Source organism: Puntigrus tetrazona, chromosome 11 (genome assembly GCF_018831695.1).
Source record: "Puntigrus tetrazona isolate hp1 chromosome 11, ASM1883169v1, whole genome shotgun sequence".
NCBI classification, from domain to species: Eukaryota; Metazoa; Chordata; class Actinopteri; order Cypriniformes; family Cyprinidae; genus Puntigrus; species Puntigrus tetrazona.
Genome location: NC_056709.1, coordinates 22,381,932 through 22,407,013, shown reverse-complemented (window position 1 = coordinate 22,407,013; position 25,082 = coordinate 22,381,932). Strand labels below are relative to the sequence as shown.

Below are 25,082 nucleotides of genomic sequence, written 5' to 3'. Positions count from 1 at the left end.
AGAAGTGTGAACAGATGGTTGGACGTAAAATATAGCGTCCGATTCCTTGTAATTAAACACTTTGATTCAACATAATTAAACACTTAATGGGATGGGAGTTAGGAAAGTCCCCTTAGAGTATGTCGATGAATGACTCGGCTATCTGAACTAGCACTGTGGTCCAAATTAACTGTTGATTCAAAGCTATTTTAGTGCATTAATGAAGCATGGCATATCCCGAGAAAGAGCTTGTTAACCCAGCTGGGTTCTCTTTCGCTCACTACTTTCTGCATGAAAATAGACCACACCAAAACCCGTAGCCTAAAGTTCCTAAATATAGTTTTAGTTCCTAAAAGGCATTCTAAAGTTTTCATAAAGCGTGAGTGCTACTGTCAGTCCAAAACTTGAATGAATAAAAGTGCTGAATATAATGTAATATAAAACTAATGCATTAAATACTAAAAGACCACACTGCAGTGTATAACTTTTATTTGTCTTAACCCAGCGAAAAGCTCCTGTTTCTTTGGTTTTAGGTTCCACTTATTAATAAAACAAGGTACTTGAAGCCCTCTCCCCAGGTTGGGGGCAGCCTGTGTGGTACTGGAGGGCTGAAGGTGGGGTAAGGGTCACAGCAGGCTGGCTGGATTACTGGAGACCTGCCTGCAGGGTCTGTGTTTCAGTGCCAGGTCCTCGTTGCTGAGGTTGGCAGGGTGCTGACTGCTGGAGAAGCGCTTGGGCATGCTGACGTGGTGAGAATAACAGAAGGCGCTGATGGGGTGCAGAGGGTATGAAGCCCTATACTCGCTTAGTGTGGGCACAACTGCACGCCGTTGTTCCACGCGAGCTCGCCAAGAAGCCGCCAAGCCAAAATTAGTAGGGGGTCCTGTGTGTAAGAAACAAAGGGAAGCAGAGAGGGATAAAAAAAAAGAGACACATCACAAAGTGGAACATGTTCAAACAGACTGTGTGTAGTTTCTGTGCCACTAGAGTTCAAACAGTAATGACTCAACAAAAAGAGCAATATCAAAAAGACCACGGAGAGAACAGGGTTATTATAACTAGCGAAAACTATTTAAACTTTTTCGTTCAAAGAAAAAAAGATGCAATAAAATAAATATTCGATGAAAATTTTTTGGATAAGTAGCAAGATTAGAGAAGAAAAAAAAAACTTGACCAGTTTGATTCATTAGCGAATCATTCAGAGCTATTTTTGTGAAGTGGAGCAATTGATTTATTCAAGTGAGAAAAACTGTGTCCCAATTTGCATTCTATCCATCCTAAATAATTTTACAATTTAGAATTAGTTTGAGTTTGAAGTGCAGATCCGTGCACACTCTAATGGCCCACAACACATTGCATATTGGTTGAGGATTACTACTACATATTTGAATAAAAAGTGTTTGAAAACTAACAACACGGCATCTAGAGTATGTGAGATCGACAGTTAAAGTAGAAAGGGGTTTGAGCAATCAATAATCAGTATCTAACCTCATTTAAAATAATAATAATACGAAATGTTATCCATGGTATGTTTCATTTTTTTAAAAAACATTTAGTTTGGGCATTAGCTTTTCAAACACATTATCATTATGCAAATACAAGAAAGTTCTTGGCGTAAAAACACATGACTGGCATATCGGTGTGCCTGTGATAAGATGATTTACAAGGAAGCTTAAGGGTTGACAGCATGAACATAATTAAGCGACAGAGTTACGATGGAGTAATAGATCCCAAACCTTGCCTATTATTCTGCTACACACTCAAAAAGAGAGTACATGCTTTCAGGGAATAGTATAAATAGGCAAGCATCAAAATAATTGTCATCACTACTTTTCTAATGAACTTTTATTAGAACAGAGATTGCTTTGAGTAAACCACCATTGATTTTTTCTCACAAAAACCTATAGTGCATAATGTCGTGAGAATTACTTTAAATTAACCACTGACAAATAACATACACCAGTTTGCCATGGTTATTTTTTGGCTATGCTCAAATAAAAATAAAGAAATAAAAACCTTAAATGTGCAATAAAAGCCAATGTGTAAACATAACTGATATCCATAACCATTTAGAGGGATGTTCTCCAACATTAATTCAAAATGCAGAATGAACTGCATTAAAACCCATGTGGAGTCAAAGAAATGTTTAATACCTTGGATTGGGTGATCTGACCTCTCTGGGACCCTTGCCAATTTGAAAGAGCTCCAGGAGTGCAGTGTGGGCAGAGAGGAGGCCTGCCGCCCGTACGACTCATCATACTGTGACACCAGGCAGTGGGAGGAGGGGACGTCATGATGAGAAAATAACTGCCTTAAGGGAAGACCCTAAAGCATGGATTAAACCCACAGACGTGGTTTATTATCAGAGCAGTGAAGGACAAAACAGATCACTCACAATGAACAACTAAATATACATTTCTTATTGATTGGAATGCTTGTTAGAGATGACATTTAAATATAATATGTGTGTGTGTGTGTGTGTGTGTGTGTGTGTGTGTGTGTGTGTATATATATATATACTGTACATAATCATACTGCAGAGATGAAATTTTGTAGGCAAAAACTAAGAGTCTATCATCCTGAATTCACTGGGTTGTTTAAATGGGTTTCAGAACGTGTATGAATCATAAACTTTTGTTGCATACAGAGCTTATTTTCTAAAATAATACAAATACCACTGAAAAACCCTTTAGGGTTTTTACTGAGGGAACCACAAAAATGTGTCACCGCAACATCTAGTACACAAACGTCACCTCATAAATAAACATGTGGACAGTACTAACTGCTAGTTTGTTTATTTTTTCTTTATTTCAATAATTCCAAAATGCAGTGTAATGAGATATCATTATAATATATAATTTAACTTTATATCAACTTTTATCATTTTAACTTTAAAGTGAAATATGTCTCCCTCTACTACCGAAGTTTTTGAAGGGATAGATTACAATAAAGCATTGCAATTATTATTTTACAATGACAGTTCAGAGCTCCAAGAGACAAAGGGCTGTTATTCTGAAGTTTAATAACATGTTTCACGTCCACGTACGCCTGTCGGCCGGCATCAAAAACCGAACGTGATTTGCTTACTGTTGTGTTTGTGATGTTTGCTAAATGATGCATGAACTCGTGAATTTGTCTCAAACCTCTGATCTGTGAAAAGCCCTTTGGCACATGACAGCGTCGGGCCTGTGTGACGTGTGGGGTGTGTAGTCCATCCTGTAGCTGCTGTTCACCGTCTCGCTGTCCCGAGAAAACTGTCTCACCACACACACACACATATAAGAAAGACAGAAACACTCAGCAAACAAATCCCACGCTCAGCAGAGCTTGCGGTCCCTTATTGATCGTAGATGTACTCTCTCAGGTCTGTTCCTGACTAGGGGACTGCAGAACGACTGGCATCAATCCCATTTGTCTGCCTCCAGTCTTTGCTGACCAGGCCGATCAGCGGCGCTAATCACTTTTGCATGGATCCGAGCAGTGTCTGAGGAACTGTACCCCTTTCAGGGTTCAAGTGTTTAAGTACTGTGTTAACTACTCTAAACAAGAACGATTGTCTATAAACAATAATCACCGATATATGTTAGAAACTAGAATCCTTTTAAATGAAATATTGAAACAATTTAAAAACTTTAAATTCAGCATGTTGGATATCGAAACAAGATGCTCGGTACCCAACAACATATTATTATGAATTTGAGCCAACAGGTTTTCATCGGATTCACCAAACCTTTTACGGACGAATGCGAGGACGATGGAGTTTTTAGTGCAGTTCAGACAGATTCCATTAAAAAATTTGATATTTAAGCCGATTTTTAATTCAGGAAGCCTTGATAGAAATTCAACTTTCACGCTGACTTCAGTAGTATGGCCACTTTATTTGATAAATATTACATTTTATCAATAAGATTCAGTATGGCATATTATTTCTTACTTCTAATAAAATATAGCAGCAACAATAAACAGTGCATAAAGGCATTTAGCTTCAGCTAGTATCAGTTTAGAATATAAAATATATTCTAAAAATACATAACAAAATTATTAAGTAAACATTCTGACAGCACTGTATTACTACAATAATTGTGTATAGAGATTTTATTTGACCATATGATTAATAAATCTGATATTTACTACCTACCGTGTTATGTCAACAAATTGCAAAGTTGGACAGCTATTTACCATCATGTTAATTTTTGTGCCACCTAGCGGTTTAAAGGAAAATAAAGTCTGTCTGTTATAAGATAACGTCTGTCGATCAGATGCGCGTGCATTTTGTTATAAAATCACAAAATAACTGCAGAAAGAAAACACGAGAAATCATGAGAAAATCAAGCGTTGATAATAAAACTACTTTTACGTCGAAAGCAATAGAAAATTAAACCGTGATAAGGTTAAAACAACTTTTGTTTTGTCGAGATCACAAGTACATTTCTAGATATCCACACAACACAATTCTACCTATAAACCGAGTCCATCTTCATAAAACCTGCACATACACCTACATGTAATCTCTCCTCCGCCCAATTATCAATGAGCACTTTGTTGCTGTATTTACAAGGCTGCTTCATCCTAAAGCGGACCGTGAGTCGATGCCAGTGAACTTCCGGGCTTCTGTTGCCATGGATACACCAAACACTAGGGGCGAGTTTTAAACTTAGCTAGGTGAGCATGATATATGCCATACTTCCTACTCCATCCAAAAGGGCAGAGCTCTTTAAAAGTGAGTTATTTTAGGCAATTACTTTCTTGTATAAGTTTGGTCCTCCAAGGCCAAATGTTACCTTGACAACACGAGGCATTCAGTTGCTGCGATGTATAAATAAGTAAATAACTAAATATTATTTAAACGTTTTTAATCTTGTCTAAATGAAGTAGATACTTGATTGTTTGTAGTTGCCTTAAACTTGTTGTTGTTGTTTTTACTTCTAGAACACAGATTTGACGGAACCATCTAAGGCTAACTGTACTGTATGATTACCCCAGACACTTCTATTACTAACCTGCTTTGTGAGTTCCCACTGATCTATTTATAATGATGATTATTATAAATATAGCCTATTATAGACCAATGATTACACCTTATTAAAGGAGCACACCACTGTTTGCTTGAATTAAGCTTGAATTACTGAATTACTAAATACTGAATTACTGCTTAAATGTTGATTTTATAGTAAGAACATAACAGTGACAGCATAAAAGGGCTCGGAAAGACAGTATAAAGTGGGGTGGAAAATAGTCAGAAAAACCAAACAAACAAGAGCAGATTGTAGGCACACACAGATGCATGGCATATAAAACTGACAACTGATTATCCGTACATATTCGTACAAGTCAGGCTGCATCTGTAATCACACAGTTACCTACTATATATTATGTGAAAACAATGTAAAGATTGATTTATTTGATTTTCTACTTTTTATGACACCTAAAAGGCACCAAACACCAGGCATGATTCATATGCTCAGATGGACAAATGAACAATGCTCTTACCTTCTGTGAAATGCCACTGCAGTTGACTCTTGGTTGTTGTTGTTTTTTTTGCAGTGATTTTTTTTGTTGTTTTGGTGTCTTCTTCTTTTACTCTATTTGGTAAATGATTTTGTGGTGGAGCACCACTACGTCACCAGACTGGTCAGCATGGTTTTTAGAAACCAGCTTAATTTGGTTTGCAGACAGAGACTGCTCGCGCATCAAATGTGGAGGTTTAATATAGTTATTGTTTTTTATTAGAAGAGCGCACTATATCAGCGACAGTTGCTGTCCTGAGAAGTGATGTCCGGTAGTGCCACAGAATGAGAAAATAAATGAGAAACAGATGTTTTCCCAACACAATCCTACTCCTTACTCGTCACATATTGCAGCTTGGTCAAGGACCCTCTGGCGTCACTTTTTGATGGACAGGGTATATTTGGTGCCATTTTTCAACGTATAGTGTCCTCCGTTGCTTTAAATAGGAAACCCTTGCCGTCATATGCCCACCGCAGATACTGGTGTTGGGGTGTGGTTTTTCATTTTAAACATTCACCACAGTGTTATTTATATTAAACTATTTACACATTTATGATCACCTGACCCAACCCCTGCCCCCAAACCTACTATTTGTCAATAAAACACAAGATATAACAGGCAGATATAACTACCATCGGTATTTATTCAAAAATGATTAATATTCTAAGTCTTGCGAGGCACAATTATTGATTTGTGAGAAGAATAGACGCCAGATATTGCCGTCTCTGTTCACCATAAAGCTCTTCCTGTTTGCTGCAGACTCTGCGCAAATTCAAAAAAATGCCGCCAGAAGAAGCCTTACGTCAGCCTTGGTTGTGAAATACGATTGGCTCTTGTGTGTCTCGTGACCGACGCGTCGTGCCGTTGTGAAATGCTATTGGCTCTCGTATTGATCGATCGAGTCATTCTACAGGACAGGAGTCTCTTTTTGAATAAGATGGAGCGGCTTCAGAAGGACTTGACATGTTTGTAATGCTTTTATACTGCTTAATGTGGTAATTGTTTTGCAATAAATACCTGTGACAGCACCTGTGTGTATTTTATATTGTTCAGGAGTGGGTAGGTTTAGGGTAGGGGTTAGGCACTTCAAGAAAAGTACATATATATATATATATATATATATATATATATATATATATATATATATATATATATATATATATATATATACACACACACATTTTACAAATGCATCCAAATAATTAAATTATGACAAACAAAAACAACGGATATGTGTAAGGCAATATGTGACGACTTGGGAGTAAGAACGTGTTGGTTTTCCCTGCTTTTTTCAGTCAACATTTTGAATTTGACCTAAAGCTAAAGTTCTATTTGGGCTTTGCTCACTACAACTATTAATAGAGGCATAGTTGGTAATGTTGTATTTAATATTATTAACATATACGTATATATTACTATAGCTAATGTGGACAAACATGTTTAAAAAGCGTTAAAAATCAATTAATAACCTCAAAGCTCACAGCAGGCCTGTTTTTAAAGGTTTGTCGACTATTGTTAAAAATCCAGCCATAACCCGACTGTTGCACTCTATGTGAGCAGATGCAGCTAAAGAAGTTTCATCAGATTCCTTTAAATGCACCATGCAAATGCTGACTAACACTCTGAATGATGATAATTAGCTTCACTTGTAGCACCAAAGGAAAGACTGCAGTCTCATACAAATGAGTCTGTACAAAGGACATGGGATGTGGGAGGAATTTTAAGTGTCACACACTGGAATACCATTCACAAATCAATGGACAAATTGAGCATTGTTTGTACATTAAAAACATTTAACACACCAATCAAACACAAATAGTTTGATTAATTTAATGTGACTTTCTTCTTGCTAAATTTAGCGACGGAATATTGCTGAATGACAAAGATTATTTAAAAAAAAAACTTACAGTGTTTGCCTACATTTGCCCACCTCTTTCCAGAAGTATTTTATTTTCTATTCTTTCTTTCCCCCATAGGTATTTTTTTCTTTTGAAGTATTTCAGAGTTATAAGCTATGAAACCAAATCAACCAGCTATGAGGTGAATAACAAACTTGGATATCTGAAAAAAAGTGATGCATTGTGAATGAATGAATCTTACTGTAATCTATAACACATTTTTTCTATAGATTTACAAATGATTCAGTATGAGGTAATTTGCAAAGACAAAAAAAAAAACGATAAATGCCACTTGATGAGTAGATTGCTGTGAATTATTCTCCACACATAACGCGATATGAGTCATGATACGAGTCCTACACATGTTTTGTCAAAAAAGTGTCCACGTCCAAGGCATCAAGGGTTGTCATTTTTACTGCAGAAGCTGACAAACACCCTTATTGTTTTTGAACAGAAGCTGATAAGTCCATTTTAGCAAATCATTGCACTGTATTCAGGTCAGGTGACAAGTCGTGCTATACCTTTTGTGACCCCCTTTTGCAGCAATAACTGCAGATAAACGTTTCTTGTAAACTTTGATAAGTGCTTCTGTCTTGAGGTATTTTAGCCCGTTCAGTAAAGAACAGCTTCAACTTGTTGGTGGGTTTGCTTGCTTCAGGTCCTTCCACAACATATCAATTTGATTAGGGTATTTGACTCGGCCATTCCAAAACATTTCTTTAACTTTCTGCAACCATACTTTGGTAAAACAACTTGTGCACTTGGGTTGTTGTTGTATAGCTCACTCTGTATAGCTCGCTCTCTTGAGATTCGTTCTCAGACAGATGTCCTGACATTTTTTTTATTTGCTGGCATTGTTCTATCAATGATGGCAAGCCACCCTAGCCCAGATGCAGTAAAACTGTCCAATGTTACTACCATCACCCTTTTTCACAGATGGGACAAGTTTCTCATGCTGAAAAGCAGTGTTAACTTTCTCCAAACATACCACTTCTCATTAAAATGCAACATTTCCTAATACATACAATTAACATTTCCCCAATAGTTTTCATTTGTGTCTTTAGCAAACGAGTAGCAATGTTCTTTTTGAAGAAAAATGACTTATGTGTGAAAGGTCTTTAGTTAGAATTTACCCAGGGATCCTCTGCAACAACTTAAACTAATATGTTCTGCTTTTGAGTGATCCTTTAGGCTGACCACTCCTGGGGACGGTAACAATGGTCTTGAATTTCTTCCATTTGTGGATTTGTGGAGTTTTGTAAACTTTTCCAGCCTGACTAGCACCAACAACTCTTTTTCTGAAAACCTCAGAGATCGCTCCTCTGTTCGTGCCATGATACAATAGGAATATATCAGTATTCTTAAATAAAACAAATCACACGCTGACATCTGACAGACATCATGTTGACAGAAAACACCTCTGAACAGATGGACTCTAATTTTGCATTCAAATTAACTGCAATTCTTAGCAGTTCACATACTTATGCCACTTAAGAACTACCTATTAATAAGCAGCAAATTAGGATCTTATTGAGGCAAAAAAAACATAGTTAGTGGCTTGTTAATAGTGAGGACTGAACCTTAAAATAAAGTTTGACTATACATACACGCATAGTAGTGTTTGAAAGTTTATTCTCTTTTTTAGTATTCTGCCAGTTTTTACATTTCTCTATTAAGCATTTGTGTTCTTTCCTACCACCCAATTTAGAAAAAAAATCTAACAGACCACATTCTGAATCTTTCTGCTTAATCATTTGACTTCTCGGTCAGAGAGTCTTTACATATCGTACAATGCTGTCTATACCCTTTTGAGAAGACTGAAATGTCAACCAGCTCTGGTTGAAGAAACTAATGATTCCGTGGAAGCCATCAGATAGATGTTCCCATGTGACATCCACTCCTACATCCTCCAGTCGCTTAAGGAAGAGAATGCCATCATCCCTCAGCACATCAAACTCACAGGTCAAGATGAAGGTGGGAGGTGAGAGGCGAAGAACATCATCCTCGGCTAGTAAAGGGGAGATCTCTGGATCCAGGCCCTGCTTGATGATCTGATAGACATCAGCATCATGGCTTGTGATAACCTGCGGAGTTCTTACTTCCTTTCTAAACTGAGGCGGAATATTTTCTGGATCCAGCCATTTCTTATAGCGAAGTTTTAGCTCGACAGGAACATGCTTGCCTTCCAGAATCTGTTGGCTCACAGTCGTATTCCCGTTGAGGTACTGCAGGAAATAGAACACCACTCGGCCTCTGAACAATATGGGCACAGAGTGGTTCTGCTGGTATGAGGGCAGGTGGAAATCTGCCATCTGTAGTGCGGGGTAGATAAGAACCTGGGCACAGGGAGATGGCAGATGACCATCCTGTGTCTTCGACAGCCTCTGGCAGAGAGCGGCTGCCAGGTTCGCCCCTGCACTGTCCCCACCAACTGCCACTCTGCGTGGGTCCACCCCGAAATCGGTTGCCGCTATTGACAGGAAGTGGCGAGTCACAACCTCACAGTCATCTAGATGGGCAGGATACCTGTGCTCAGGGGCCAGACGGTAACTAAACATGGGAAACAGAGACGGAAAACGAGAGAAAATGAAACCAGACAGAATTTTACATCAAATTAGTATGTAAAAAGTCACCTTACTCGACAGACACAACTGTGGTGTCACTCTCCAGTGAAATATACTGACACACTTCATCGTAATCATCTGGGGAAGATAAAACAATGAAAACATGTGAAACTATCAACACAAGAGTACTTCACTTTTTCCTTTGAGGATATATTACCAATGCAGCCAAACACCCATCCGCCACCATGAAAGTACACCAGGCCCCTTTTCTTCTCTTCTGAGGCAGCGGTAGGCTCATACACCCTTACTGGAACTCCACTGAAGCTCAAGTCCTTAATACGAAGCCCGGAGGGCACTGGCCTTTTGCGAGCCATGATACAGCATCTGAACCTTCGTATAAAATTTATCTGATGGCACAGCCCCAATTGCCCGAGAATTTGGCCCTAAACGTGGGTTGAATACAAAACAGACTCGTTGACAATGATTGGCCAATTCATAACACTCACTGTGCCATTAAAAGTGCCACTCATTGGCTAAAGAAGTCCGCTTAGCCATTTGAAATTCTGTACTCATAATTTGAGATAAGAAGAACAGCTCATATCTCCTTATCGTGTCCTTGAGAGAATATCAAGCTAGTGCTTATAGAAAGACATGTTTAGTTTGCAGTATAAATAAGAGTTTACCAATAAATCAGAATATAAGATAGAATTTCCCAGCAAACGCAACACAAACAGCATAAACACTCACCACAACGCTTATCCCTACATACACACAATGAATCATGTGTAGTTTCCAAGGATTAGCAACTCCAGGAGGAATATTTACATTTCTTAGCTCCAAGTACACTGGTGCGACTACCAATAAACAAAAAGCAGCAAAAAGAGCTGAAAATACAATGAGCAGTATTGTGATTTCATTGTGCATGGCTGGTTCAGCGTATTGCATTCACAGCAAAAGATGTTCACAATACATGATCGCTCACCTTTATAATGTAGGTGCAAGGTTAATATGTGCCAGGGTTGCCAGTTCAACTGATTTCACACAAAGCTAGGCTAGAACAAGTGTTAATTAATCCCAGAAGACAGCTTTAAATTAGATTTTTATGTATTTTCAGCCAATCTTCTAAAAAGTAAAAAAAAAAGCTAGAGGTGTTTTAATACAGTACAAAGTTCACAAAAATAGTGTCAACCAGTTTTGGGAAAGTTACTTTGGAAATAGGTTACAGATTACAAGTTACCCTATTTAAAATGTGATTAGTAGTGTAACTATTTCAGGTTGTTTCTGGTTGAATTTGATTAATTTTTGACTACTCTGTGTTTCTAACAAATGTTTTCAACTGTTAATTATTTCCAAACATTTAAACTAGGCAGGGTTAACCTTACAGCATTCAACACTGATTACTGTCAGAATTTTCAAATTCATGAATCACTTAAATTAAGATTATATTAATTTAATGCAATTTCCCAGCTACCAGAAAATGTCATGTAAATGTAAGTCTCAGTACCTCTTCTGGGGATAAATACAGAATTGAAATAACAAAGAAAAATAGTTTTGATACTGTTTTTGAAATCCTATTTGCACAGCTATGATAGAAAACACTGCCATTTAACAAATGCATTGTAAAATAAATAAATAATCTAAAAAAGGACATCTTAGCGATGCAATTTTAAACCCTTTTACTAGTATAAACATATGGCACTGTGTATATTTATATTATCCAAGTAGATAAAAATGTCTGACCACAGTTAAAATGAGATCTGCGAACCCTGACCATTTCAACAATGTACATGAAAATGTGGTGTCTGAATGTTTGCATAAGAGATAACTGATGGTGGCACAGCTTTAGTAAATATAAAACACTCATATTCATCAACTGGAAACTAACACAGTTCCTTTAATCCTATTATATGCAAATCCAAATGATAAAATTATCTTCTATGACAATGTTTGCACTGTGGCTACCGCTGAGAATACATCAGATTTAGTGAACTTTCACCGTTGATCTGTAGATGGCAGTGACACCCTAACAGAAAAAGAGAAAGTACTTTTGTTTAGCATCATCATGCTGTTATATCTCCACAATAAAATGTGCAAGATAAAATAAAGCCATCAAATATAAATACATAATAATGGTTCTACGATATTGTAAACATAAGAAAATGAGTCAGCCTCTGCGATTTTAGGCCGGTTTTTGATCAATAGATCTAGAAATGGCCAAATTCAAGCGAAACATGTTTTTTTCCCACCCACCAGACAACCATTAAACCTTCTGAGAGCTGCTGGGCCATTACTAAGAGGCACAGCGTAGCACAAAGCGGTCTTTGTGAGGCTGCATTTTGACCCAGTCCGGTCTGAGCAGCCCTCCATTCAGCTTTAAGCAGTAGAAGCAGAGGCCAGGCCAAAAATCACAGTCTGGAATCTCCACAATGGCTCCTGGGTTTACTGCATGAGTTTAAGAGCCATTTACAAAGGTCTTCTGGTTATGAAGGTGCCCTGGTCTGCTTCTTCTGTCTGAGTCTGAGCACGGTGAGCTCAAAATAGCAACAACAACAAATCCAACAACATTCAGAGCAAATCAACGTTGTTTACACGATTACATCCCCACACTGAAAAAGATGACATGGAGTAATGCAAAAACCTCGTCAAATGCCTAGATCTATGTAGGACCATTCTTCTTTTGATTTAACAAATATTTTACAATCCACTTCAACGTAATGTAGCATTATCTCAAAAAAAAGAACGTAAACAAGCTAGCCCGCTTGTTTACTATGCAGAGAACAAAACAGTATTCAAAACAGACATTATAAAGTCATAAAATGGCGTTTTTAATTGTATATAACACGCGTTCTGTTATTACAAACGTGTCTTGTCAAACCGGTTCATTTCCCCCCCGTCGGTTTAACAGATCCTCCGTCGTGTTGACACTTGTGTTAGCTGGCAGCTTTTACCTGTAACCGTGTCAAACCCGTCACTGAACAACTAGGCTCTTAAACCGAAAACTTCAATCCAGCGATTCATGAAACGGTGCGAAACAGACGCCATCGTGCAGAAATACATCATTAAATCGCGTTTCGCTCGTGAACGAATCTGTGTTTTGAATCCAACTTTTTTTAAAAACATTGAACGTTTTAAAAACCGAACACGGTTTTGTCGTGGCACCCAAACGAGATCTTAACATGAACGAGCGTGGCTGAATTATCTCGTTTGTTTACAATATCTGCTGCCAGACTGAGCCCAAGAATAGAAAGTCTTAGAGGCATATTATGAAAGCGTCGAAATGATCATACACAATTAAAATGTATGATTTCATTTATTTTTTTACGGCTTGATTAATTTATGACAACATACTGGAAATTATAATGAGACTGGCTTGTCATTTCGGGGAAAAACATAGATCTACATACCATTTTATTAAAAGAGGACTTTTTTGTGCGTGTATACGATTCGAATCGTATGATTAATTATAGCGATTGAAGGATTCATGAAGGATAAATGTTCGCTAAATGAATCCCTTTAGAGAGCCGATTCAAAAGACTCGAATCACTGGAATGAAGCAAAACTCCCCACCGCTAGTTACAATGAGCGCAGGTTGAAAGGCAGTGAAATTGCATGTGGCACCACTTCTGGGGGAGGGGACACAGCCGTCATAAAGAAACCCTCACACCAGCGTTTGATAAAGCAATACTTCTGTCAGTCCTCCAGCTGTCAATCAAGATAAATGGTCTCTTTAAAACCCCTATCAGATCCGAGGTACCGTCATAGTTGGATTCTGGCCGCTGTCAGTAGCGACAGGACGGTGCAAAGCAGCAGCGCACACTTGTCGCAGCAAGAGCTCCGTGGATAAAGAGTTTGTGTGGAATAAAGGTGCGCAAAATGACAGATATTCCGCCGGGGCGCCCATAAACTGCGTTGGATCGTTCCAGATAGATGCATTTTACTCTAGTGTCCGTCAACTTTGCAAAACAAAGGCGAAATTGCCTTCACCGTTCCTGTAAAATAGGAGTAAAGGTGATCGCTCCGAGCAAGGATTCAATTAGTTCAGCAATTGTTTCAGGCGAGAGCTGAGATAAGCGGATACTGAAACGAAGTGACATGGATCTGAAGGCGCTGGGCTGCGTGGTGCTCTTACCTATTCAGATATTCTACTATATTGTCAAGGCGACCGTGTGCTGGTTCTTACCGAGCAGGCGGAGAGATCTGACCGGAGACGTGGTGCTTATCACTGGGGGCGGACGGGGCATCGGCCGTCACCTGGCTAAAGAGTTCGCCGTGCGTGGAGCTAAAAAGGTAAACATTATGTTTCATTACTGTTGGTTATATGGCTCGGCCATTCTGCGTAATATTTCAATCCAAAACTTTCCACTGGTTGTGTAGTGTCGGTGTAAGCCCGATAGTTTGAATTCCTGGTGGTCTCGCTGTTTCTTTCTCCTTCTGATTGTTTACTATAACTCAGAACTATCTGTCAGATTGCTCAAAGTTTCATTACACTATACATATCCCTATTTGTGATATAAAACACAAAATTCATCAACATAATCGCTATTAATATAAAAATATTTTAGCTATAATTATGCACTATCAATAAACCTAAAGTTATATTCCATAATTGCCTTACGCATACAAAATAAATTTTAGTTTCCACCAAAATACAATTGAACACTGTGGATTTCATGGCGTTTTTTGTAAACTAATCCACTTTAACGTAAATCATTAGTCATGCAAGCAATGGATGTGTTTTGTTTTGTTTTGCAAAGTATCTGGATGGGCTACTCCTCTCCCTAGGGACACTGAATGTCCTGTCCATATAACCATTGTTTCAATGGTCCATAACCCCTATGGTCAACAGACCAATCAAAACATAGAGCTGAAACCCAATGTCTGGTTCAACTTGTAATGCAAAGTGGGTCAACCACCAAACAGCTCTTTTGAGGAAAATACCCTTCTTTCAAACTTTGACAGCTCTCATGTTTAGATTACTGCAGTAGTCTCACTAGAGAGCCCAGTGTCCAAGAGTTTCACGGTGCCAGCAACTTTGACCTTGACTAAACACTTGGATGATTAAGTTTCTTATTTTTCCTATGAATTCTTCCTCTATTACGAGCTCTAACTGGGGTATTTAATGTCTTAATTAAATCTTTAACGTTGGCAGTAGCATAATATTTTTTGTGTTCCAGCAGTCAGATTGCAAAGCCCAGTCTAATGAAACAGGACTGTGTGCAGAAAGTCAAGAGCTGGGAAGAAATGTCTCAGCTGCCTCACCCACCCAAGACATTGCATTATAAATAGACCCAGTGGCCCAACTGTAATAAACAGAGCTTAATAACTTCTGTAACTGTGACAGGGGCCCCCATGCTTGGCAGCGTTACATCCATGGCTTTACTTTGATTTATACACATTTCTCCTCCAGAGAAGCTTGTGTGTATGAGGCTAAATAAAAGCCATCATAAAAGTCGCAGCACAGACCTTACTCTGCAAACAATTCGGAGACCTTAGATCCCTGAATGCTCACCGACATGCTCAATGTCCCAGGGCAAAGGTCTTTGAAAGAAGCAGCTTTGCAGCAGTACGTTAAAGGAAGCCACTGTGCTTGTCAACACCCCGTTGTTAGCCATTGTCAAGGTGTGAAGGCTTTGGAAGAGACACCTGCCGTGGCTATCTTGACAGCCCATTCTTAAGGAATGCTAAAAAAGACATGAATCATAAATGCACAGGCTCAAATTTAACTTGACCACTAGGTGGGGGTTGACATTTTCCAGAAAGCAGCCATTTATTATGCCGCCCAAGAGGTCAGCAAGTCCTCACTGCATGGTAATTCAACGCTGGAAATATTTAGCAAAAATTATGTCATCGCCCACTAACCAAGCCCTAAACGATGATTTGAAGAACCAAGAAAAATAAAAAACCAAGAACAGGAATTCTTCAGATGCTTAATTAAGATTCTTTATTGGCATCTGTAGATCCATAAAGCCAAAGGCCTTTAATATTCATGGAACCTTTCCATTGCACAAAAGTAGTGGACAAATAATCTCCAAATTATTGAAATATTGTTTGCACTAAGAAAGAGATCTTCGTTGAAAGATTATTCTGCCAAAACACACTTTTGGAACCCGTGTACGGAAGCACCATCATCCACGACCGTCCATGTGGTCCCATGGCTAATGGCTTAAGGAAGTGTGAAGGAAGTGAGCCTTATGTAAATTGCTTTCTGTAAGTGTATGGGCTGGGGGGAGGGTGGCAGGGACCATACAGCTCCCAGCTGGGCAGTGCCCTGTGACTGACCCTTCTGTCTCCACACTAATTAGACAGCGGCAGGCGACTGCCTCCTGAACTCCTTGTGCCCCCGTCCACATTCAGACCCATCCCATAGGTGCAAAGTGGAAGGTGTAATGCTGATGTTATCACGTGTTTCACCATAAACCAGCTTAAATGCTTCTTTATGAGGGTTTCAAAACAGAACACTCATCGTTTGTGTTTATCGCTAAGAAAACACAATGTGTGTCCTCGCAGGACTGGATTAAGCACGGTTTGTTTGCTCCTTATTTTCGCATATTATATGCTAATGCGGTGCACTCAGCCATCGCTACTCTAAGGACTTGAGTGATAAGACTTGCTAATGTGATGTGTGCAGATGAAGCTCATAGTGGGATTGTATGGGAGACCACATTGTGAGCTCTTGTTCCCTGAAAGAAATATCAAGATTGTTGTGAAATCCTATTATAAGTTTAATCAAGACCTTCCTGGTAATTGGCTCAAAGGCCATGCATATAAAGCAGACTCTTATAAAAACACACAGGCAAGTCTTTGGCCTAATTCATCAGCAAACATCACTGATAGGGACCACCGAGATTGCCCCGGGTTAATTAGGATGGCTAACATTAAATCATTATCAGGTTAGAATACATTCGGCTAGAAAAACAGTGAGTAAAACAAATTTAGGCTAATGTAGGCTAATGTTTCTTCACATTTCGGTTTGACCCTAATAATGGCTCCATTTTTCCAGGTAGGAGTTGGCTGAAATACATACCTATCAAAAAGAACACGCCACATGCTCAGAGGCTGGAAATTTCCATAAACCCTTTCTAGAAAAGGAAAAACCAAATACAGGCAACCATGACAAATAAATGTGTACCATGTTTTACAACCAGCCAGCAGTGTGAAAAGCTTACTGTACACTTCAATAATTTGCAGTCAATTTTTGCCAATTAAAGCAGAGTTTGTGAAAGTAAAACCCACAAACCAGACCTGGGGTTTAGCTGACAACAGTGTTTTGGTTCCAATAAAAATGAATGTTAATGGAGGGCATGGGTTTGTCCCTCAGTATTAACTCTCCTTAACATTTATTCAGAAATCAGGACATATAGAAAAAATATTATTTTGTATATGTTCTTATGTTAATTACAGTTTTACTGTAGACCAGTGTTGTTTTTGTTAACATAAAAATTGTTTTTAGTAATTAAAATAAATATAAAATAAATATAAATATTAAATGAAAAATGTAAACAACATTATGACTAAAAAACATATAATTACTAAAATAAAAAAAATATATATATATATATATATATATATATATATATATATATATATATATATATATATATATATATATATATAAACAAATAGAATTTATATATTCATATTTTTCCAAATGAGGAATTTTGTCATCTTGGCAAATGTCTGAATCAAAATTTGTCCCAAAAGGATAATTAAACTGCGTGCGCGCACACACACACACACACACACACACAATTATGAGGTTGTTGAAGCAGAAAATGGCTGGGTCAGTATGCCCAGCAGGCTGTGTAATCTCTATGAGAATTGTCTGAGAGATGATGAGACAGCATCACTGATTTCATTACCTTTCCTTGACCTCTCAGACTGACGAATCTAATTGACCAATCACTGCCCCCTATGTTCCCTGTCCCAGCCAATCCATTCACATAGGCTTCTCTCTTAATCCTTCTCCAGACTAATAGTGGCTATGAAAAATAGCTCCACTGTTCCTTCAATGAATGGGACTCTTCTGTTTATACCATACCTAGCTACTGTGCTAAATATATTGGTGTGGTATATATTCCTCACAAATAGAAAAAGCTTTTGTGGAGTGTGGCATAATAAAAATTAAAAATACAGTCCAGTTCCAAATAAATGTGCTTTTAATTTAAAAAGGACATACTGAAATACAATAACAGATTATCATCTGACTCATGCTTTCTGTGTCAAAATCTTTGGCATGAATTATAGGCCACATTTCCTCGTGTTTACTAGTAAACACCCACATTGAAAAATGTAAGTCATAATAAATTAGATAAGACATTGTTAAAGCAAGACAACTGACAACATGACATTTTTCCAAGCAAATATAATCTACTTTGAAAGATGAATTCATGTGACTAAGTGCTTATCTGTGCTAGCTGGTTTTATTTTAGGTAAGATGATTTATAGCCAGTATGACAGATCCCATCATGCTTCGTAAACCTTTATATTTCTTGTCAGTTTTCTGCTCTGGTCCACCTTTGACATGTGGTTCCTATCTCTTAACAGCTAATCCTGTGGGGCCGGACAGAAAAATGTTTGAAGGAGGCATGCGAGGAGATCTCCCTCATGGGGACGGAGTGCCATTACTTTGTTTGCGATGTAGCCAACAGAGAAGAGGTTTACAAGCAAGCCAAGGTTGTCAGAGAAAAGGTATGCCCCATAATATCATACCCCGAGGAGTTTCTTAATTAAGATCATAATAAGATTAGTTCACATTGGTTGGCTCTAATAACCTGTAATAACCCCAATGGCTGGCTCTGTTGCCTTCCACCCCCGTAGCCTGGATAGAGATTACACTTTGCCTGAAATGTCTGGGTTAGATAAGGCCCAGCAGTATGGCAGAGCTAACTAGCCATGGAAGAAAACAAAAGGACATTTTTGGAAAGAATATCTCACAGTGGGTCTTTTTTTTCTTATGGTAGGTGGGAGATGTTACCATTCTAGTGAATAATGCTGCAGTGGTTCATGGGAAGAGTTTGCTGGACAGTGATGATGATGCTCTTCTAAAGTCACAGCACATCAACACGATGGGACAGTTTTGGGTAAGTACATATTTATATAGGACAATATAGGATGATTTTGTCTGATTCAGTGTCTTTAAAACTAATCAAACTATTAAAGTTGCATTCATCTAAATGTAATATTTTCTTGACTTTTCTAGTTTGCTTCCGAATTAAGGTGAACGGACATGCCACTTCCCAGGGATAGGTTATGCCCAGGATTTCTAAATTGCCTAAAATAACATCATATAGCTATCGATCGGTGCAGTACAAACAACCAAACCTGTTTTTTTTTTTTTAGAATGTGTCCATGGGAAATGTCATGTCTGGTCACCTTTTTCTTTACAAAAAAAAAAAACTAATTGAAAATAAATTAATATTAATAGTAATGTATAAATGATACCAAATGGACATTGGCAGAGCTTATCCTAAACTGAGGCAGAAGTGTTTATGAAGCTTTTGTGTGCAAAGAAAACCAAAATAATTCATTTAAAAAAACATCCCCAATTTCATATTGTTTAAACAAACAGAACATCCCACGACCAAACATGCACCACTAGTTAATGTTGCTATGTTAATGCAATGAAATGAGTTATGAGAAATTGACTTTCATTTACCCATTAGGTTATGTAATATTTGACATTTTTATCACTTGCCTGTCAAATTCCTACATCCAGGGGTTTAACTTACTTTTTAATGATCCTTTCATCCACAGACCACAAAAGCCTTCTTGCCTCGTATGCTGGAACTGCAAAATGGTCATGTCGTGTGCGTCAACTCCATCCTGTCTCTATCGCCCATCCCTGGTGCTATAGACTACTGTACTTCTAAAGCATCATCACTAGCCTTCATGGAAAGCCTGACTCTGGGGTTGCTGGACTGCCCGGGGGTGGCCTGTACCACTGTCCTCCCATTCCACACCAACACTGAAATGTTTCAAGGAATGAGAGTCAGGTGAGCGGTGGGCACAGCACAAATTAATCATTCATAAAGTCAACTCTTTAATGGACAAAAATAGTAGGATGACCCTTTTGATTACCCTATTTGAACTGGCACTAAGTCACAGCACAAAAGCAGAATGGGTTAGATCATCATTTGAGGCACTTTTATGTGAACATCAAATCAAAATGGAGCCTATTTACTTTGTTAATGTATGGTTGTGGTCATATTTTGGATGATTCGCCAGTAACTAATTTCTTCATGATCTTTAATCAGAATACAATACAGTCTAAACAACTTTTCTTTTTCTTTTGACATCACATCACACAGATTTATAATTTAAATAGCCAAATTGCTAATAAAGGGACAAGTTCACCTTAAGTTGGTCTCTTTGACTTCGCATAGTGTTTTTTTTTTCCTCCATACTATGGAAGTCATTGGGGACCAGTAACTGAAGGTGAACTATCCCTTTAAGACTTTCTTTGAGCAATCACACATAAGACTTTCTTTGTTTATCATTTCACAGTGGTGCATATTTGTCAATAAAAACAAATGTTTTTTTCTCTGCAGGTTCCCCAAACTCTTCCCTCCTCTAAAGCCTGAGGTGGTAGCCCAAAAAACTGTGGATGCTGTTAGGACCAATACAGCCTTTGTTTACTTACCCTGGACCATGCATGCACTCGTTATCCTCAAAAGGTATAGCCTGATACTATTTACGAACACAAATTAGTTCGCTAAATGTGTTTTGAAAACCCTCACTGATTATATTTCTTTCTTTGTTTTACCCATAAAACAGTATGCTACCACAGAGTGCCCTTGAAGAAATCCACAAGTTCTCAGGAAGCTACACCTGCATGAATACTTTCAAAGGACGGACATGAGAGGTCAACAGATGACAGTGGAGTTCCAAATGTTACAATTATTTTTTAAGAAAACTGTTTCATAGTCGAAAGCAAGAGATATTGACTATGCCAGAAGCAGTGATTTAGAGAGAAAATACGGCATGCCAGAGCACATGGTGCCTTATTTCTAGGACCACCTGCAGGTCACCACTGACTTCTGTGTTGCAGTGCTGGACAAACACAGAATGGACACAAAAAAGCCTCAATCGACTGCTGTACTGTATGTGTACTTTAAAGTTTTAAACAATCACCTTTTAACTACTGTCACCATGAATTCAGTATCTGATTAAAAAGCCGTTTTAAAGAGAAAAGCCTTCCATTGGGATGTTTTAAAATCCTCACTCTAGTTGGACTAGCGCTGGGCATTATACGGTTTGAAAGTCTGTGTTGTCCCACAGGGTCCACAGCAGTAAATGCCTCTTCAGCACTTTATACTCACCAACACAACAGGCTTGACCTGCTGCTCCGGCACGTGGGTTGACTCATTCCCCCTGTCAGATACATTCACTGTGCTGCTGGTGGAAAGTAATAAGTCAGATCTGTTTTTTGTCAATTTTCTAAGTCTCTTCTCTTTTGAAGAGATGAAACAAAGATGCGAGCTTGGTTTATTTTCAAAGCAGGCTTGAGTTAGTAACTTTTGTGTTGAAGGTTTGGCTCAATTGTAACTGTGCTTTCAAAAGTGTGTACTGAGAACAAAGTTACAGGAAACCAGGGAAAATGCTGTGCTTTCTTGAGGTTTGCTTTATGGCAAGCTGGAAATATTTAACCGCAGAACCATTCAACCACTGCTGTGGTGTTTTGTGAAGAAAATAAAAAGCCTTTTTAAGATTACTCCTGCAGTAAAAGTATAATACAACTCCTTTAATGTGATCTGATGCTATTTACTAAAGCTGATTATTTAAAAACATTTTAATTACATTTTAGAAAATGAAAGCTCTCAAAGGGCTGTCAGTGTAAAATGTTGATTTAAAACACAATTGAATCATGCCCCCAGGCAATGTCTATTAAATTATTTATTTAAATGTATTTAAGGTATTTGGACATTTAAATAAATAAAAAAATAATAATAATCGTATTAATTTGGAAAATCTAATTCAATTAATGGAGGTTTTATTTGATTGACAATTTAAATAATGCAATAAAAATAAAACGATGAGAAGCTGAAACTTACAAATTGAAAACAAACTAAAAATTAAAATACAATTGTAAAAATAAATGCTATTGTCCCAAATTTCCTCAATGCTTTGGTCTATGTACTGTACGTACATCTGAAGTGCAAAAAAACAAGTTCAACCCCTCTGTACATGTCCTAACGATGAAGAATAAATAAAAATGTGGGATCTGTCTGACCTCTGGCAGCCAGATAAACCACATAAGAATCATATGAATCACAGTAAACCACAAGCACCTTCTTCAACAATTACAGCTATGCCGCACATCCTGAGTTTGAGAAGAAAATAAATTAAAACACGCTCAGTAAAAGGAAAAATAGGAGTCTCTTGTGGGGACTGGTTTTCATTGCCCCAGAGTGGGCCATTTGAAATGCTGCAAGAACGTAAAGTCACCCGAGGGTCATGAAATTGGGGAGTTGTACGTATGCAAAAGAAAAGAAGGGTTCAGACCCCAGCGGAAAGGTTCAGACCAGGGTTAGTCAAACATAAAACACAGATCTGACTGCATTCATACTCAATTGCAAAGCCTGCTTGAAATCATTAAACCATGTTTGCAATCCATCCTCAGTGATCAGACTTTGATCAGAATCCCTATGAGCTGGAAAAAGACATATGTGGAACAGAAAAACAAAACAACAAAAAAGACAATGACTTTTCCCCACCCGGAGCAGGATTTATTATTCCCAAATACAGACGAGACATTCTTCATAAAACACATTGCTTATTAATTACTCCTCGTATGTGTATCTCCTTCTGAGAAGCCTCGTAAAGCACCAGAGTAAGAGCAGGAATACTGATGATTTAATTCAGAGTGTATCATGATGTCTCCGATCTACTCAGTCCCTGCGGATTCATGAGTGGGAATCTTAATGTTGCAGGTCTGTGGTTATGCATTTATGACGTACTTTATTCTGCCGAATCTGTTTTCCATATTAATCTGTAATCCTTTTTTTCTTTCAATCCATATTTCCTGGCTCGTGGATCAAGAAGGCTTATGAGGAAATTCAAAAAGCCACAGAAATCCTAAAAAAATGCACTCTGAAAGGGCAATGTCATGGTTGATGGAGTAAGAGAAAACAACATAAATCATGAAAGCAAATATCTGAAACACAACCGGTTTAAAATTTGACATTATTTCTCCTTACTTTCAAACTGTCTTAAAATATTACAAAGCTTTTTTTAAAAATAGCTTTTTTTAGTTGTAATTATTACATTTATTGTATTTGGTAATTATGATTAATCCTATTAGCTTATATTAGTCTGTTCTTGATGTCTGAATTTGGATGGAATTTACTGTAAATGTGTTTGGGCATGTTCATTTCCATTACTACGTTCCTGATTAGCACTTTTGCCAGTTCGACACGCTGCTCATCCATCATTCAGCAGCTGATCTGGCAAAATGAGACTTTGCTGACCCCCAGCAAGGGGCTGAACCTCATGCCTCAGTTGCCCTGTCTGCTGAGAATTATGGGTAACTGAGGTATGAGGTTAAAGGTCATTATGCCCAGACAGAAAAGTTTTAATTTACAAATCTAGCTGCTTAATATACAGCTGAATCTGCCAAACCCCACATTTGCTAAAGCGATATTTGGGTGAAATTATACGCATGTTGATATTTACTCATGTTTATGTCTTCTAAAGCCTTATGTGACAAATCGTTGACAATAACAACTAAATTTTTCTCCAAAGTGCTGTTAAACACTGAGAACAAATAATTAATTTGGTGAGTTCATTCCAGAATCAAATCAGTTTGATTTGTGAACAATTTTAAAAAAAAAAGAAGGTTTTAATGAATAATGGTTTACGGTTTAGTCTCTTATGTACTTTCGAACATAGTCATATGGACAGCATTTTTCATACTTTATTGCTGCTTTTATTGTCTTTTTGATGTTTGAGAGGCTTAGCACCCAGTCAATGGAACTGTAAGGAAAAGAGTAATAACAGGAAGTAATAACAGAATTTTAAGATGAATTTAACAAACTTATATCCTGACGTGTGATCGTAGCAGAGAATGAACAGTTACAATTAGTTCCCATATCAGACACTACACCTGGTTCTATCAGAGTGTGCAATGGTCCTCTAATGCTTCCTCCATAGATGAAGCGTACAGAAGAGCAGTGTTCTTATCGGCAAGCATCTTTCCTGTGAGCTGTGGTGAACTTCCACTCCCACTATATCTTTTTTCATTAGCATCGCTTTCTGGAACACTGTTATCACTGTAGTAGATCAAAGCAGGAACAACAACAGAACCGCGAACATCACAGCCAGGCGAGAAATTACATAAGGGCTGCACAGCCGTGCCAGATCAGCTCGCCTTTATGGCCGGGCTGTTTATTACACTCAAGCTTTCATCTAGCTGCAAGGGCCTACACCTCTCCTATCGAGATTACAATGGAGACAAAAACAAAGACTTTGCAATGATTCTTTACATTGATCTCTGCATGTGCTCGCTTTTGATGGAATAGCATGTATGTTTTGGGAATTTGTTAAAAGGCTATTTCATCCAGGGTTGCCAAGTCTGCGAGACAAAACCATGCCAAGTAGCCCAATTGCACTATTTTCATGAAGTTTCCCCCTTAAAATCGCATTCTGGGTAGAGACTGCTTTACCCTGCAGAATAAAAAATATCCAGCTGCAACGGTGTTATGAATAGTCTAATTCCATGGGAAAACCTCGGATTTGGAAACTGTGAATTCATCCAAAAATGTATTTCAGCATTTACTCATATTCATGTAATTTCAGTCCTGTATGACTGTATGCAATTCACACTGTTTTTGTGAGTCCAAAGCAATATTGGGCCACAATAACTTTTATTGTATTAACCAAAAGAAAAGTTTTACAAAAGCAAAAAATTTATACAGGTTTGGAACAACAAGGTTTACATTTTGGGGTGAAATGCATCGATTATGGTGCTTTAGGGGCCTCTATGTTATCAAACCCACAAGTTAAGGCAGCTGACACAAAGAAAGAGACATCCTACATGTTTGGAAAAAGAATGGAAGTCAGAAGAAAATGCAAACAGACAGAGAGAGTAGGGTGCATGGGTTAAATGCAGTTTAGGATTTGGCAATGTATTCTGGGT

General features: G+C 38.0%; 3 protein-coding genes across 4 annotated transcripts; 1 reads left to right on the top strand and 2 right to left on the bottom strand.

Annotated features, from left to right (window-relative positions):
• Window positions 1–458: 458 nt before the first annotated feature.
• On the bottom strand, window positions 459–5,685 carry c11h1orf158 (chromosome 11 C1orf158 homolog). 2 transcript variants are annotated; one of them, XM_043252689.1, is made up of 4 exons: window positions 5,470–5,685; window positions 3,123–3,233; window positions 2,133–2,304; window positions 459–862 (listed from the first exon to the last, which is right to left on the bottom strand). In XM_043252689.1, the coding sequence occupies exons 2-4, from the start codon at window positions 3,192–3,194 to the stop codon at window positions 606–608; spliced, it is 501 nt and encodes a 166-aa protein (XP_043108624.1). In that variant the 5' UTR covers window positions 3,195–3,233; window positions 5,470–5,685; the 3' UTR covers window positions 459–605. The 2 variants fall into 2 exon arrangements, with proteins under 2 accessions (XP_043108624.1, XP_043108623.1); XM_043252688.1 differs by lacking the exon at window positions 5,470–5,685 and adding an exon at window positions 4,482–4,579.
• A 1,504-nt stretch (window positions 5,686–7,189) lies between these two features.
• On the bottom strand, window positions 7,190–10,923 carry aadacl4 (arylacetamide deacetylase-like 4). The gene is made up of 4 exons (XM_043252664.1): window positions 10,697–10,923; window positions 10,167–10,392; window positions 10,024–10,087; window positions 7,190–9,935 (listed from the first exon to the last, which is right to left on the bottom strand). Exons 1-4 carry the CDS (start codon window positions 10,892–10,894, stop codon window positions 9,152–9,154), a joined length of 1,272 nt encoding a protein of 423 aa, XP_043108599.1. The 5' UTR covers window positions 10,895–10,923; the 3' UTR covers window positions 7,190–9,151.
• Window positions 10,924–13,496: 2,573 nt separating this feature from the next.
• On the top strand, window positions 13,497–21,644 carry dhrs3b (dehydrogenase/reductase (SDR family) member 3b). Its single transcript, XM_043252665.1, has 6 exons — window positions 13,497–14,236; window positions 18,494–18,637; window positions 18,910–19,029; window positions 19,703–19,941; window positions 20,497–20,622; window positions 20,723–21,644. The coding sequence occupies exons 1-6, from the start codon at window positions 14,042–14,044 to the stop codon at window positions 20,805–20,807; spliced, it is 909 nt and encodes a 302-aa protein (XP_043108600.1). The 5' UTR covers window positions 13,497–14,041; the 3' UTR covers window positions 20,808–21,644.
• The last annotated feature ends 3,438 nt before the right edge of the window (window positions 21,645–25,082 follow it).